This window comes from Tachyglossus aculeatus, chromosome X4 (assembly GCF_015852505.1).
Source record: "Tachyglossus aculeatus isolate mTacAcu1 chromosome X4, mTacAcu1.pri, whole genome shotgun sequence".
In the NCBI taxonomy this organism is placed as follows: Eukaryota; Metazoa; Chordata; class Mammalia; order Monotremata; family Tachyglossidae; genus Tachyglossus; species Tachyglossus aculeatus.
Window position 1 is genome coordinate 45,610,061 of NC_052098.1, and position 16,098 is coordinate 45,626,158.

The 16,098-nt window shown below is 44.9% G+C and overlaps 1 protein-coding gene across 1 annotated transcript in view; it reads right to left on the reverse strand.

The window, feature by feature from the left end:
• LVRN (laeverin) overlaps positions 1 to 16,098 on the reverse strand; it is a 62,085-nt gene that overhangs the window by 31,867 nt on the left and 14,120 nt on the right. The window contains exons 3-6 of the mRNA XM_038769888.1: positions 14,693 to 14,832; positions 12,061 to 12,187; positions 8,842 to 8,996; positions 6,547 to 6,660 (exon numbers count right to left, since the gene is read on the reverse strand). Coding sequence (XP_038625816.1) covers positions 6,547 to 6,660; positions 8,842 to 8,996; positions 12,061 to 12,187; positions 14,693 to 14,832 — 536 coding nt within the window. The remainder of the gene's footprint in view (positions 1 to 6,546; positions 6,661 to 8,841; positions 8,997 to 12,060; positions 12,188 to 14,692; positions 14,833 to 16,098) is intronic.

Sequence of the window (16,098 nt, forward strand, 5' to 3'; positions counted from 1 at the left end):
TTATTTATTCAGTTCACTACAATATGGCAAGCACTGACTCACGGGTCCCTTTGAGAAGTCGGCTAGTCCAATCTCCTGATCTCTGTCAGAACCACCCTTAAAATAATGGAAGGCGGGTGGGAATCTGTCCTGTTCCTATAGATGTTAAAGATGGAGAAAAATAGTTCTTCCTTATATACCGACCAAGGGGAAGCCTAGCTATCTGTGCTTCCTTCCAGAAGGAACAGCATCGTTACCGTATTTGTGATCTCTCAACGAAACAAAAGCTTCTTTATGCAGGAGGAAATGAACTGTTAAGAACGGGAGTCTCAAAGGGAAGAAGCACAATGGGGAGATCTAAAACCTAGCCCCTCCCTGTCCCAGGCAAGTGAACGCGTAAATGAACCCCTCTAGATGTATATTTCTGGTTAACTATATAGCACAGAGGTGGGTAGGCAGGGCATTGCCAGCTAGAAATCTAAAAATGTGGTAGTTCACGCTGTTCAGTAAAATGTCCATTGACTTCATTATAATGTGCACTCATTAGATTTCCTTTCTTTGGGCTGAAGCGGCACAAGAATGCCATCTAATGTAGTGTCATGCTATGTGAGCTCAGCATGCCTTTCTGATTCTTCCCAGAAATACTAGTATTATTATTATTATTATTATTATTGTTATCTTGCACTCTTGTCTGGTATCAAAGTCACACCTTAAAAATACAGCTCAAATCATGCTGTATTGTAATGATAATGACAATAATAATGATTATAATAGTATTTGTTAAGTGCTTACTATGTGCCAGGCACTGAACTAAGCGTTGGGGTAGATACAAGCAAATGGGGTTGGACGCAATCTCTGTCCCACGTGGGGCTCACAGTCTTAATCCCCATTTTATAGATGAGGTGACTGAGGCACCGACAACTGAAGTGACTTGCCCAAGGTCACATGGCAGATAAGTGGTGGAGCTGGGATTAGAACCCAAGTCCTTCGGACTCCCAGACTCCCGCTTTAGCCATTAGGCCTTGTAAATGACCATTGTAAAGAAATGGGGTAAGCGAGCAGGGCCATAGGATGGGGGTAGAGTTGCTACCATGTGGTGGGAGGAAGCCTGAGACCCCATAGCCTTATTTTGGTGCGGTGCTGCTGGGAGGGTGATGGGTGGAAGAGAGAAGTTGGCCGAGGCCAACAGGGAGGATTGATAAGTAGAGGATGAAAATAAGACTCCTTCAGGAACAGACATCATCTTAGCTCAACAAAAAAGAAGATGGCCATTGCTGCTGGTGTCCTACTTAGTCCCTACTAACAGGTGCTTCGGGGAAGCCAGTAAAACTCCTTGGCTGGCTAGATTTTGTTTGTGAGGCACGTGCAGTGATGTGATGTGAAGTTGTTCTTCCTGGATGATTTCCTTTAAAATCCACGGCAACCACCGTTCCAAAGCATATAACGCAACTGACAAGGGGATTTCTCCTAACAAAGAGCTAATGTCTCTATCCTGAGAGGCCCCGAAGCATCACATCGCGCGGCCCTGCTGCTCCTGGAAGGATTCTCTCCTCCGGATGCCGCCGTGAGGGCCGGGGCTCCCCCACCCTCCCTCCCTCAGCCCCCAAGCAGCCTGCTGTCGGGCGCTTATGCCCCGCGGCCGGGCTCCTGGCCGCCCCCCGCCCAGACATCTGCATCCCTGCCCGAGGACACCGAGGTCCCTGGGCAGGGCCCCCACACCCCCATCATCACTAGACTCATCCCTCGAAGCCAGCTCCACTCCATCCAAGTAGCCAACTGGGATCGTGGGTCATTGTGTCCCCCTGCTTCCACCTTCCCAACCCCATAAGCGACCTTCTTTGAGGAGCCCCCCCCACTTCCCCCTTCCCGGTCCGGACCTGACTGATTCCCCCCCCAACCCCGGCTCCCCTCCCCGGGGATAACCATTCGCGTCAGCCCACCCATGCTATTTGGCTGTTCACTCCTCTCCCCAGGCATCTCCTCTCCCATGACCCCCCCTTAACAGTTCCACCCTACTCCAGAACTGCCATCCACAGCACTCCATCCTCCACCACCTCAGAGACATTTTTGCCATGAGCCCCTGGACTCTCCTTGCCATTTGCCTCTTTGAGTTGATCTGACCGACCCATGGACCCATCCTTCTGCTTTGGGCATCATCTGCCTATTTTATGGTCGCTTCTGCAGGTTAATTGTTATCTGCTCTCTGTGATGTCATCATCTGATTATTTTATGATTGCCATAGCATGTTAATTGTTAACCACTCTCTGTGATGTCATCACCTACTTATTTCATTATTGCTGCTGTATTATTGCTACTGCATGTTAATTATTAACTACCCGCTATGCTGTCATTTAACTTGCTGACCTCACCATGGGCTATCAATTCCCCTGCTCCCAACTGCCCTTCCCTTTCCTCACCTTCCCCTTCCCCTCTCCCACCCAGCTCTTTCCCTCCCTTTCCCCCCCACCCCTCCCCCTTCCCCCCTCTCCAGAATCCCTCTGTACCAGCGCCAACCTTCAACTCCTCCCTTCCAACCCCCTCCTGTCAACCTACGCATCAAGCAAAAACTCCTCACCCTGGGCTTCAAGGCTGTCCATCACCTCGCCCCTCCTACCTCACCTCCCTTCTCTCCTTCTCCAGCCCAGCCCGCACCCTCCGCTCCTCTGCCGCTAACCTCCTCACTGTACCTCGCTCTCGCCTGTCCCGCCATCGACCCCCGGCCCACGTCCCTCCCCTGGCCTGGATTGCCCTCCCTCCATACATCCGCCAAGCTAGCTCTCTTCCTTCAAAGCCCTACTTAGAGCTCACCTCCTCCAGGAGGCCTTCCCAGACTGAGCCCCCTTTTTCCTCTCCTCCTCCCCATCCCCCCGCCCTACCTCCTTCCCCTCCCCACAGCACTTGTATATATATTTGTACAGATTTATTACTCTATTTATTTTACTTGTACATATTTACTATTCTATTTTGCTACTGATGTGCATATAGCTTTAATTCTATTTGTTCTGACGACTTTGACACCTGTCTACATGTTTTATTTTGTTGTCTGTCTCCCCCTTCTAGACTGTGAGCCCGCTGTTGGGTAGGGACCGTCTCTATAGGTTGCCGACTTGTACTTCCCAAGCGCTTAGTACAGTGCTCTGCACACAGTAAGCGCTCAATAAATACGATTGAATGAATGAATGAATAATCTAGTCCTTGAAACCACAAAGTCTGGGCATCCTGTGGTGGAAATGGAGAACTTCCTTGGATAATGTCCTCAAACAATGAGAAGCGGGAAGTCTGGCATGCAGAACAGGTTAAGGAAATGGGCCTGGGTTGAGAGTGGGAGGTTGAGGGGAGGTGGACAGGTCGGGGCATTGGAACATGGGCGCATTTTTGCATTTGCTCCGAAGTTCTAATCACATGCCCTCCTCCCATCCCTCTGCGGTGGTACCTTTTGGCCAGTGGGGAAGGGGGATTATCTCTCTTCCTCCACCTTGGGTATACTCATCCTGACCATTCCCCAAGCTCTCAACCCTTTCCTCAAGGTAGAAGCTCTTTTGTTCTTCATGGTTTAGGTGTGCTCCTGTACGAAGGCAGGAGAATGGACACGAAGGCTTCTCAAAAGTCCTCTCCAGTCGGATGAGTTTATCACACCAACTTTGCTCTTTGGTTCAAAATCTGCAGTGTGGGTCAAGACTAGGAGTCCCACTTCAGACAGACTTTCTGCGGTATAACAGAATTGTGGGATGAAGCAGCAAGAGTAGGTTAAAACTAAATTCTGTGAACATTTTTGAGGGTTGAGAAAGTGGAAAAGCTTCTTATAGGATACAAACAGTGTCCCAACACTTCTCCTAGGACTGAACAAAACACAAGGAATTCTCTGAATCTTTGATTTAATGGGTGAAGGTCCTTAGGATTATTTTGGAGTCAAAGAGGGATTTGTTATAATAAAACCCTTTCGGAGAGTTCTGTGATTAACTGGGGGTCTAACACGGACTTTTATAATGAACTATCCATGGGCGGGGGTTTACTTCACATGGGCTGTATCATAAAAGATTCTATATTGTAGTTGGGTGTGTTGCAAACTTCCAGATACACTACAACAAAAAGAGGCCCGAGCAGCAGACAGATTTCCTCTCATTTACTCATTGCTCATTTACCATGGCAACAACCTCATAATGGCAGAGAGCAAATGGATAGCACTCCAAATCACAAACAGATGCTGAACGGTTAGAGCCAAAACAGTATAGTTTCCTCTGGGAAATAATGTAAAGTGCATTAATGCATTCCCCAAGATCAAAACTTTGACTGAAACCAAATAAATACAGAAAGAGTGATTTTTTTTTTAAAAAAAGGCATAACGAATGGTTACGTGATCAAATGGGAACATAAATATATACTGATGATAAAATATTTGGGATCAGATTTTTTGTATGTACCTACGTAAAGAATTTTCAAAGTGCTATCTTTCACATCCTATTCAGCAAAAGAGACACCTTATGCTAACAACTAAGGATCTATTATTACCTGTGCTAAACAGATCAGCCATTACCTAATGCCATCTTGAAATGGACTCTAATCACTCTATTCAAGTCAGTCAAAATACTTAAGATGTTGAAGAGAAGAGCAAGGGCCATGTTTAAGCTAAAGTACCCTTTGCAAAGTAAACTCTAAGTGAGAGAACACTGAAAATTCGATAAGACTATAGATCTTCATTTAACAGGGACTGGCTTGGTTTCTTGTCTCTTGGTTGCTTGGTTTCGCAACCCAAACCCTTGTAACTGTCCTCTACAAAACTCTTCCTTATCAAGGGTTGGGAAAGGTAAATGGAGAGATTATTTTTCCATTCCATTATTTTAGGGGGTTTGCCTTAAATTTGAAGTTGGCTTAGTTTCTGAGAAATATGATACTTTAAAGGAATGTTCTACTTGGAAAGGGAGTTAGCTACCGATATACATTTCCTGTTTCTAAATTTCAATCACCTTGGAGTTTCATCTGCCTATGAAGTCACAGAAGCTTCTCTGAATGCAAATAAGGCATATACTATAATTCCCTCTTGAAACTGTGGGAACAGTTTACCGCTCATTTAAGCAAAAGTCTAATCAATGTGCATGTTGACCCATTCATTGAATGGAGAATCTCTTACTTGGTGTGGCAATAGTTGTCTTTGTCTTGGATAAGACTTGGATAAGAATCTTGGATAAGATTCCGCCTCAAATCAAACTGTTTTTCCTGACTACGCTCAGTTCTTCCATAACATATGTTTCCACTGTGTGTTTTGGATAGAATGCTGTTAAGGAAGTAGGGAACTCTCTTCTGTCCATACATAACTATCTGGACACGATGCAATGTCGCAAGAAACGAGTGCACACAACTGCCACATTGTAGGTGAACTGAGTTCATGTCCAGTCTTTCATTTGTTCTTTCCTGAGATTAAAGAGGGTGCCCGATTCTAGAAAAATGGTGATTTTTGTTAAGTGCTTACTATGCGCCAAGCACTGTTCTAAGCGCTGGAGTAGATACAAGTTCATCAGGTAGGACACAGTCCCTGACCAGCATGGACCTAAGCAGGGGGAAGAACGGGCACTGAATCCCCATTTTATATGTGAGGTAACTGAGGCCCAGAGAAATGAAATGCGGCTTGGTGGACACAGCCCGGGCTGGGGAGCCAGAAGGACCGGGTTCTAATCCTGACTCTGCCATTTGCTGTGTGACCTTGGACAAGTCGCTTAACTTCTCTGTGCCTCAGTTACCTCATCTGTAAAATGGGGATTGGTCATGAGCCCCATGTGGGACATGGACTGGGCTCAACCTGATTACTTTGTATCCACTCCAGAGCTTAGAACAGTGCCTGGCACCTACGAAAATACCACTTTTTAAAAAAGTGCCTTGCCCGCGGTCACACAGTAAGCAAGTGGTAGAACCAGGATCGGAACCCAGGTCCTCTGGCTCCCTGATCTGTGTTTTTTCCACTAGGCCATACTGTTCTTTTATACTGATGGTATTGACACCTGTCTACTTGTTTTGATTTGTTGTCTGTCTCCCCCTTCTAGACTGTGGGCCCGTTGTTGGGTAGGGACCGTCTCCATATGCTGCCGATTTGTACTTCCCAAGTGCTTAGTACAGTGCTCTGCACACAGTAAGCGCTCAACAAATATGATTGAATGAATGAATAAATGAATACTGGCTCTCCTGGAAACCCTACCCCAAGAGACGAACACTGCAGAAGACAAGCTGTCTCAAAACTACTGCTTGAGGCTGGTGGTACTTGAGAGTCTATTTGAGACCCACCCTCCGGTTGGGAAACAGCACCATGATTTTCCAGGAAAGTCATCAAAAATCTTCTGAACTGCATTCACATACCTAAGCACGTATAGGAAGCTGTAGTCATAACAGTTCTCCAAAAAGCACATTCAAAATCACATCTTACTCCTAGTAGTCAAAGCAACAGTCAAATATTTTAACTAGGCTGCTGCAAGTTCGAGGTATACTGGTAAGTCAATAAATACGACTGATGATGATGAAGTCAAGAAATCAGCTGGTGTTAGCAAAAGGAAAGTGCTCAAAGTCATCTTGGTCACTTACCAACTGAAGGGAAGGCAAAATATAGTTAGCCCCCACGCATTCAAAGTAAGATGCAAATCCCTCGTTGAGCCAGATATCATTCCACCAATTCATGGTCACTAGGTTTCCAAACCACTAGATGAAAAGGAGCAGAAAAGACCGTTTTTAAATTACAACCGCATTGGGTGCTTATTGTTAATTAGTTTTCTTGGTTGGTGAAAATTAAGCTGTAAAAATTCAATTTGAAAGAAATCATTTCCAATAAGAAAAAATGCTGGCCATTATTGCTAATCACTAAGTAGTCATTATTAAACGGGCATGTCTTGTGGGGAGATTTTGTGAAGGTAAACATCCTTTAATTTAAATCTTCTATGTGATCTTACTTTAAGCTGGCATTTTGAAAAATAAGGAAAACCAAGCTGAGATTTTTAAAAGGTGGCATTTTTTAAATTCCATTTTTTTCCAACAGCCACGATTAAGGTAAGTGGCTATTTTCTATGTGCGCTCAACTAACGGAAAGTATTGAATAGATGATGATGAAGCAGAACCAGGAAAACAGCCCCGTGGTTTCCAGAATCAGCAAATTCAAGTCCCGAGGCTTAACAGAACTCTAATAACGGCTGGAGGCCTAAGACTTAGTAAGTTCTATCTTTTAATGATGTGTCCCTTAAGGATCAGCAGTGAACACTACGTTTTAATTTTTCAATCCATGATCTCTTTTATTGCTACGTCATTCTGAAGCAAGTTATCACTGAATCCCAATGTTAATTTTTCTGACTTTAAATAAAAACATGATTTTTCACATTGTCTTACAGTACTTCACAATTAAGAGAGTATCAAGGTCATCTATTTGAATAACTTCATCAAATAACTGTGATGGGATTACTGCATAAGTGCAGAAATGCAGAGATTGTGTCATCTTTCCAAAGAGAACAACGGAAAATCTGAAATCACCTTGAGGCATGGACCACTTTGACTACACTTTTTCTTAATGATTACGTTTAAAGCAACTCTCCAATAATTTTTCATGCCCGTGTTTAAGATACATTCCCAAAACATAATTTATGGGACGGTCAGGCGACAAACTCAATGGAAACCAGCTGCCAGTAAGATCAAGGGGAGAGTTTTCTGTTGATTTTCGATGTTTCCTGGTTTGCTTCAAATGACCAAAATATGTTAACTCTAATCATTCATTCAATCAATCGTATTTATTAAGCGCTTACTGTGTGCGGCGCACTGTACTAAGCGCTTGGGAAAGTGCAATACAACAATAAGCAGTGACATTCCCTGCCCACAATGAGCTCACAGTCTAGAGCTCATTGCTCTTTACACAGTAAGCGCTCAATAAATACGATTGAATGGAGGCGGAGGGAGACAGATAGCAATACAAAAGAAACAAAACTACAGATATGTCATAAGTGCAGAGCAAAGGGAGCAAGTCAGGGTGATGCAGAAGGGAGTGGGAGATGAGGAAAAGCGTGACTTAGTCTGGGAAGGGCTCTTGGAGGAGATGTGCCTTCAATACGGCGTTGGAGGGGGGGAGAGTAAGTGTCTGTCAGATTTGGGAAGGGAGGGCATTCCAGGCCAGAAGCAGGACGTGGCCAGGGGTTGGAAGCGAGACAGGCAAGATGGAAGCACAGTGAGAAGGTTAGCACTAGAGGAGTGCAGTGTGCAGGCTGGGATGGAGAGAAGCGATCTGAGATTGGAGGAGGCAAGGTGATGGGAGTGCTTTAAAGCCAATGGTGAGGAGTTTTTGTTCGATACGGAGGTGGATGGGCAACCGCTGGAGATTTTTGAGGAGCGGAGTGACATGTCCTGAACGTTTTTGTAGAAAGATGATCCCGACAGCAGAGTGAAGTATGGACTGGAGTGGGGAGAGACAGGAGGCTGGGAGGCCAGCAAGGAGGCTGAGGCGGTAACCTGGGCGGGATAGGATAAGTGACTGTATTAACGTGGTGGCAGTTTGGATGGAGAGGAAAGGGTGGATTTTAGCGATGCTGCGAAGGTGGGATCGACAGGATTTGGTGTCAGATTAAATATGTGGGTTGAATGAGAGAGAGGAGTCAAGGATAATGCCAAGGTTACGGGCTTGTGAGACAGGAAGCATGGTGGTGCCATCTACAGTGATGGGAAAGTCAGGGAGAGGACAGGTGGCAAGATAATCCATCAGTGTTTTATGAAAACATCTCCATTCCCCCTAATCATCCCACCCCAATACCTGAATCAATTTTCCTCTATTAAACTTTTCCTTTACAGGGACAGCTGCAGCACAGCTTCCCACTGAAGAGAAATATGATAGAACATTTTACCACATGCCTGATGTCCTATCTCATGGGAGACAATGAGGGAAATGATGCTCTTTTTGCCAGTGAATTTTGCATCTGGCAACTCCAGCAACAATAACTCATCAAAAATTAACAGACCCCAGTTTTCCATCGCGCTGACTCCAAAATCAGGCAAGGCAACCATATCTGAGTGGATTTAAAGCATAGGAAAAATAATTAAAGTACATCTTTAAAATGACTGGAAGTTTTATTCTCACATGATCACTTCATAATTATTGTAATTATGAAATAACAATCCCTTTACCAGAAGAGCCAGTAAACAGAGCAGCATCGTTGTTCCATTTACTAGTTGTTTCTGTTTTCTTTACTCTATTATTCAATGGTGCAGTTTTCAAAGGAACTCCATAAGCTATTTTTACAGAAGTATTGGGCCCAATGACAGTACAATTCTCCAGCAACTGATTTGTTCAAAATAGGCTCGCAAGGAGAGATCCCGTGTCTCTTCATTCGGGTTTTCTTGAGAAAAGCTGAGGCTCTGGGCTTATCCCAGCCTACATTCCTGCTCTCAAATTGGAGGAAGCACTGTAACATTTGTTTTCTCCCCTTGCCCTAGTCAATGGCAGAGCACAGAAATAAGAATGTGAGGTCACTGAAGCTCCCAAGCACTTAGTACAGTGCTCTGCACACAGTAAGTGCTCAATAAATAGCGATGATGATGATGATGGTGATGCTAACGATTAATCAGAACCTCTAATTCACATAGGTGTCCCGGTATATGGTTTTCACCAGGGATGAACTTCGGGCCAGCCCAGTCAGTGATAAATACCATTTGGCATTTACTCTTCACTTACTCCGGAGAATCAATCAAATCCTAAAAAAAGAAAGTTTCTTTCGTGTCGATCGAAACGTTCAGATATAAGCAGTTCCTCTTTCCTGTTATTTTTTCCCATCCAACTTGAGGCGTTATTAATGCCGCGATAAATTACTGCCTTACATAGGGGATTGAGTTAAATATTACTCTGATGGTAACAGCAGAGCCTATATGGCCTAAATCAATTGGGAGGTTCCTACTCCGCCTTTGGTTATCCTGTTTTATTTTTGTGCCCTGCAGACGGTCCGATAAGACAGTAGGTTCATTGATCTCAATAGCATCAGAAATGTTATTCTGTGGGAATCTCGGCTGAGATGAGTGCAGAGGACATTAAAGAAGTTGCAAATTACAAAGGGGTGAGAAGAGGAAATAAGCAAAAAGAAGAAAGATGGTAGGGTTGAAAACGTTAGCAAATTATGGGTCACTGAAGCTGAGAGGTATGTGTGACATTGAAGAACACAGTGAGATATAATAATAATAATAATGGAATTTATTAAGCGCTTACTATATGCAAAGCACTGTTCTAAGCGCTGGGGAGGTTACAAGGTGATGAGGTTGTCCCATGGGGGGTTCACAGTCTTAATCCCCATTTTACAGATGAGGTAACTGAGGCCCAGAGAAGTTAAGTGACTTGCCCAAAGTCACACAGTGGCGGAGCCGGGATTTGAACCCATGACCTCTGACTCCAAAGCCCATGCTCTTTCTACTGAGCCATGCTGCCTCTATAGAGAACCGTGTTAGGAGGAAAGAGAGTTTCTGGATTAAGCAAAAAGTTCAGGAGATTCTGAAACTTGTTTCTGACCATTCCAGTGGCAGTAGTAGTAGTAGAAGTAGTAGTAGTAGTATTTATTAAGTGCTTACTGTGTGCAGAACATTGGACTGAGTGTTGGGAGAGAATACACAGGAGGGAATTAGACACGGTCCCTGTCCCTTGAGGGCTTCACGATATAAAATAATCCTCACAGTCCATCTACCAATTCCAAATTGTGTGACTGTTTTGATGTAGAAAATACAAATGCCATTTACCTAAATGGAAAACACCTTGAATACTACTAAAATGAGTTGCTGGTACAATTTCAAATATCACTTACCTGAATATGTGGTTTTGGAGCATAGAAAACAAATGTCTAAATAAATCATCTGCCCAAAGGACCACAGAAGAAGAGAGTTAATTAAATCTTGGTATCTGGAGCTTTTATTAAGGATCTGAAAATACCAGGCAGGAACTCTCTTGGAAGCAAGCCGGGCAGACAGGACCTAGATTGTTGACCTCATCTCCCACCCACTTCTGTGTCGCCCAGACTTGCTCCCTTTACTCTTCTCCCCTTCCAGCCCCACAGCACATATGTACATATCTGTAATTTTATTTATTTGTAGTCATGTCTGTCTCCCCACTCCCCTCTAGACTGTAAGCTCACTGTGGGCAGGGAATGTCACTTTTTACTGTTGTAGTGTACTTTCCCAAGTGCTTAGTACAGTGCTTTGCATAAGGCTAAGTGCTCAATAAATACGAGTGAATGACTGAATGATCTTCACCCCAGGCCAGAAGAAGAAGGAAGGTAGGGTCTCATTCCTGCCTTCGATAGGGTCCCGTTCTAGCCACGGGGGCTCTTCGAGCCCTTAAGAGTGGCACTGATGACTCCACATCACCCCTGCTTCTGGAGGCTACTTCAGCTGGGGTTCAAACATGTACAATATAACAGAGTTTGTAGACATGTTCCCTGCCCACAACAAGCTCGTAGTGTAGAGGGGAGACAGATGTGAATGTAAATAAATAAATTATATAACTGTACATAAGCACCGTGGGGCTGAGGGAGGGGTGGAAAAGGGGAGCAAATCCAAATGTAAGGGCGACGCAGAAGGGAGTGGGGCAAGAGGAAATGAGGATTTAGTCTCGGTTTAGTCTCCTGACTCACCATCCTATGCTCTTTCCACTAAGCCAGGCTGCCTCTCTGAGCACTGCGCTAAACTATCGAGGGCTACATTTAAAATACTGAATCCAGCCCCTTCCCTGAAGGAGCGTAAGAGGGCATCACGCAGGGTTGGAATATCCCAAAGTCTATTCAGGCTCAGCGTTCAGTGGAGCGAGCTGCAGCTCTTGCACTTTCGCAGAAGGAACTGCGGAGCGGCAACACCTCTGCCCTATTCGTATCTTCAGCCCACCTCTGAGCTCTGCCCAGTATTCAGGGAATTTGTTCAACCTGTTGGGTGGAGAAAGTCTAAAGAACTGGGTTCAGCCACTTTCCTGGTGGAGGGGTTGATGAGGGCCAGCTCCCGAACTGTTGAGTGGTTCCGGCAGCAGCCCGGGAAGCTATCTCTGAGCCTCTCCTGACCTATACAGAGAAAAATGATGGACTTGAGAAACAAAAACCACATCACCTGTTTTAGACAGAGGATAACTGACGTTTAATAAGTCTTCCAAAAACGAAAAGATGGGCCCCGAGATGTTCAAGGCAAAGTCTGCGGCCCCTTTGGCAATCAAATCTTTCCGAGCCCAAATTCGTATCTGAAACAAAGCAGTGGAACAGAGGTTTAGACAACAACCTGGTAGGTGACAACCTGCATTCTCTGTTGTCAGAGAATGCTTGGGAGAGTACAATACGGCAGAGTTGGTAGACACGTTCCCTGCCCACAAGGAGCTTACAGCCTAGAGGGGCAGACAGATATTAATATAAATTACAGATATGTACATAAATGCTGCGGGGCTGAGGGTAGGGCAATTATCAAGTGCTTAAAAGGGACAGATTCAAGTGCATAGGCAATGCAGAGGGGTAGGGAATAGGGGGAAAAGAGGGCTTAGTCAGGGAAGGCCTCTTGGAGGAGATGTGATTTTAATAAAGCTTTGAAGGAGGGGAGAGAGGTAGACTGTGGTACGTGAAGGAGGAGAGAGTTCCAGGCCAGAGGAAGGATGTGGGCAAGGGGTCAGTGACAAGATAGATGAGACTGAGGTACAATGAGCTGTTGTGAAGGTAGAAATGACAGGATTTGGTGATTGATTGAATAGGTAGGTTGAATGAGAGAGATGAGTCAAGGATAATGCCAAGGTTACGGTCATGTGAGACAGGGAGGATAATGATGCTGTCTACAGCGATAGAAAAGTCAGGGGGCTGTCAGGGTTTGAGCGGAAAGATGAGGTGTTCTGTTTTGGACACGTTAAGCTTGAGGTGTCGGTGGAACACCCATATGGAGATGTCCTGAAGGAAAGAGGAAAAGCGAGACTTGCAGAGAAGCAGAGCGGTCAGGGCTGGAGAGGTAGATTTGGGAATCATCTGCATAGAAGTGGTAGTTGAAGCCATGGGAGCTAATGAGTTCTCCAAGGGAGTGGGTGTAGATGGAGAATAGATGGGGACCCAGAACTAAGCCCTGGTGGTGGGAGGCAGAGGAGGAGCCTTCAACAGAGACAAAGAAATAGTCGTCGGAGAGATAGGAGGAGGTGGTCAGGAGAGGAGAGTATTAATGAAGCCAAAGTTGGATATTGTTTCAGTTGTCGAATGCAGCTGAGAGGTCAAAGAGGACTAGGATGGAGTAGTAGAGGCCACTGGATTTGGCAAGACGTTCACTGGGGACCTTGGAGAGGGCTATCACTGCAGAGTGGAGGGGGAGGAGGACAGGGAGAGAATGGAAAGAGAAGAACTAAAGGCAGCAGGTGTAGACAACTCACTCAAGGAGTGTGGAGGGTAACGGGTAGGAGTGAGATGGGGCAATAACTGAAGGGACTCGTGGGGTCAAGGGACAGTTTTTTAGGATAGGGAATACATGAGCATGTTGGAAAGTAGTGGAAAAGAAACCATTGGCAAGTGAACAGTTGAAGATGGTAGTCAGAGAGGGAAGGAAGGAGGGGACAAGTGTTTTGATAAGATGCAAAGGGATGGGGTCAGAGGTACAGGGGAGGGGTAAACTTTAAGAGGAGGTGGGAGAGCTCTTGAGATACGGCTGGGAAAGATGGGTGAGCCAAAGAGGGGGCAGGAGGAGGGAGGGCCTGGAGAGGAGCAGGAGAGATTTTTAGGGAGATCACGTCTGATGGCTTAAATTTTATCAATGAAGTACACGGTCAGGTCATTAGTGGAACGAGATGGGAGGAGTAGGGAGACAGGGTGTTTGAGGAGGGAGTTAAATGTCAAACAGCTGACACGAATAAGGGGTGTAGGAGTCAATAAGGATGGAGAATAAATATGATCGATTGATTGAGAAGTAATGTTGCCGGGTGGAAGAGAGGACAGAATTAAAGTAGGTGAGGATGAATGGAGATGGATGAGGTCAACCTGGTATCTGAATTTCTGCCAGCAGCACTCCGTAGCTTGAGCACAGGAACGGAGGAAACGTACTCTGCAGGTGATCCAGGGTTGATGCTGTATCCCCTTTTATGGAATAAACTTTTAAGGGCTGTCTTTAAATATTAGAGTATCCTCATCATCTGGAAATGGCATATACAATTCATAACTTTCACACAAAGGATTTTTTATAAAAAGAATCCCTTCAAAAAACGGTTGGATGTACTCTTAAATGGCTGTATGTTAAACAGGACATAACAAGCCAGATCTTCTGAGGAAAGTATTACCTGGTTTCAAAAATGGCATTTAAGGCAATGCATTCACAGATCATTAGAATAGCATTTGCTGAATTACAACTCCATCTGTCCTGAAGAGATTCATTGGCCCGGAGGCAGGGGACTGGCCCAAATGACCAGCTCTAGAATTCCCAAAGGACAGGACACTGGGGTGGCCAATACACTGTAGGGTAACGGTGCAGAGTGTCGGCTGACGAATGAGAGAGCAAAAAGTCACCTGGCGTGCAGAAAAAAAAATCATTTTCAAGAGAGAATCAAGAAGTATAGAAGGGAAAAGAGAGGGCCCGGGGTATTTGCTGTTCTGAGTGTGGCGATATATATCTGAACGTGTCAGCTAATTCTGTCGCACTGTGCTCTCCCAAGCACTTAGTACAGTGCTCTGCACATAGTAAGAGCTCAATAAATACCATAGACGGATTGATTAATACACCGATGGAGTCTCACCTCATTGCCCCTCTCAGTTCTGCTGACATAGTCGAAGTCACACACCACAAATGCAGTCAGGTAAGTGGGCATTAGGGGAGTAGTGTGAAAGGTGGTAACAGTCCATGTTGTTCCATTTTCATCTTCCCTTTCAGATTTAGCTAAAGGAAATTAATTTATTTTAATACAGAAACATTCAAACCACAGTAGTTAAATGAGTCTAGAAAATGTACTTTCCTTTCACATCTGCCCACCCCAACATTCACTTAGCTGCTCTTCCCCCAGCCCTTCCTCACTGTCTCCCAGTTCCCTTCTCCCTCATTCTCTTCTCCAGTTAAAAAAAATCCTCACTGGAGAGTGGATTTAACCCTCATTGTCAGGGCAGAAGAGCTGAGGTGAGAATGCTCTGGAGTCTATTCTCTGATGCCCCAAAGCTAGAAGGTGTTTTGCTTTCCCCCTCTCCATCCCCACCGCCTTACCTCCTTCCCTTCCCCACAGCACCTGTATATATGTTTGTACATATTTATTACTCTATTTATTTTACTTGTACATATCTATTCTATTTATTTTATTTTGTTAATACGTTTGGTTTTGTTCTCTGTCTCCCCCTTCTAGACTGTGAGCCCACTGTTGGGTAGGGACCGTCTCTATATGTTTCCAACTTGTACTTCCCAAGCGCTTAGTACAGTTCTCTGCACACAGTAAGCGCTCAATAAATACGATTGATTGATTGATTGATTTCGATTAGCCTCCAGGTCTGCTGGACTAGAGTAAAGATCAGCTCTGTCGTTGCTGTGGCCTAGCTGGTGGCATGGTGGTGATCGGAGAAAGGATTTGCCCTAAACTGCTGTAAGAGAGTGCTGATTTAAGCCACCTTGCCTCCAGAGAAGAGCTGAGAGCCATCCTGGGGCTAGCTCCATCCTATAGGGTCAGCCACCTCAGCTCCCCCAGACCCAAATATTAGATGTCTGTTGCAAGAGAGCAACCACTTCTATCTATGACTGCGTATTACAGTGAGAAATGGACCAGGCTACCGTCTTTAATTCTGCTAAGAGAAATTCACTGCCTCTAATCTTCGTTAGAGTGACAAGTGATTAGTGAAAAGTGGCACTGGCTATGAGCCCGAGGTGGCGTGTTCTTCAAATCAAAACAATTACACAGAGCCACGGATATCTGCAGGTTAAATAATTCATACTTAGGCTGTGAGCCCCATGTGGGACAGTGTCTGTGTCCGACCTGATTAACTTGTACCTAGTCCGGCACTTAGAAGGGTGCCGGGAAAATAGTAAGTGCTTAACAAATGCCATAATTGTTATTAATTATTAAGTAAATAAGTCATTAAGAAATTAAGAAGTAAAGAAGTCATTAAGTCATTATTAAGTAAATAATAAAAATGAGAAGCAGGATGGTTTAGTGGATAGAGCACG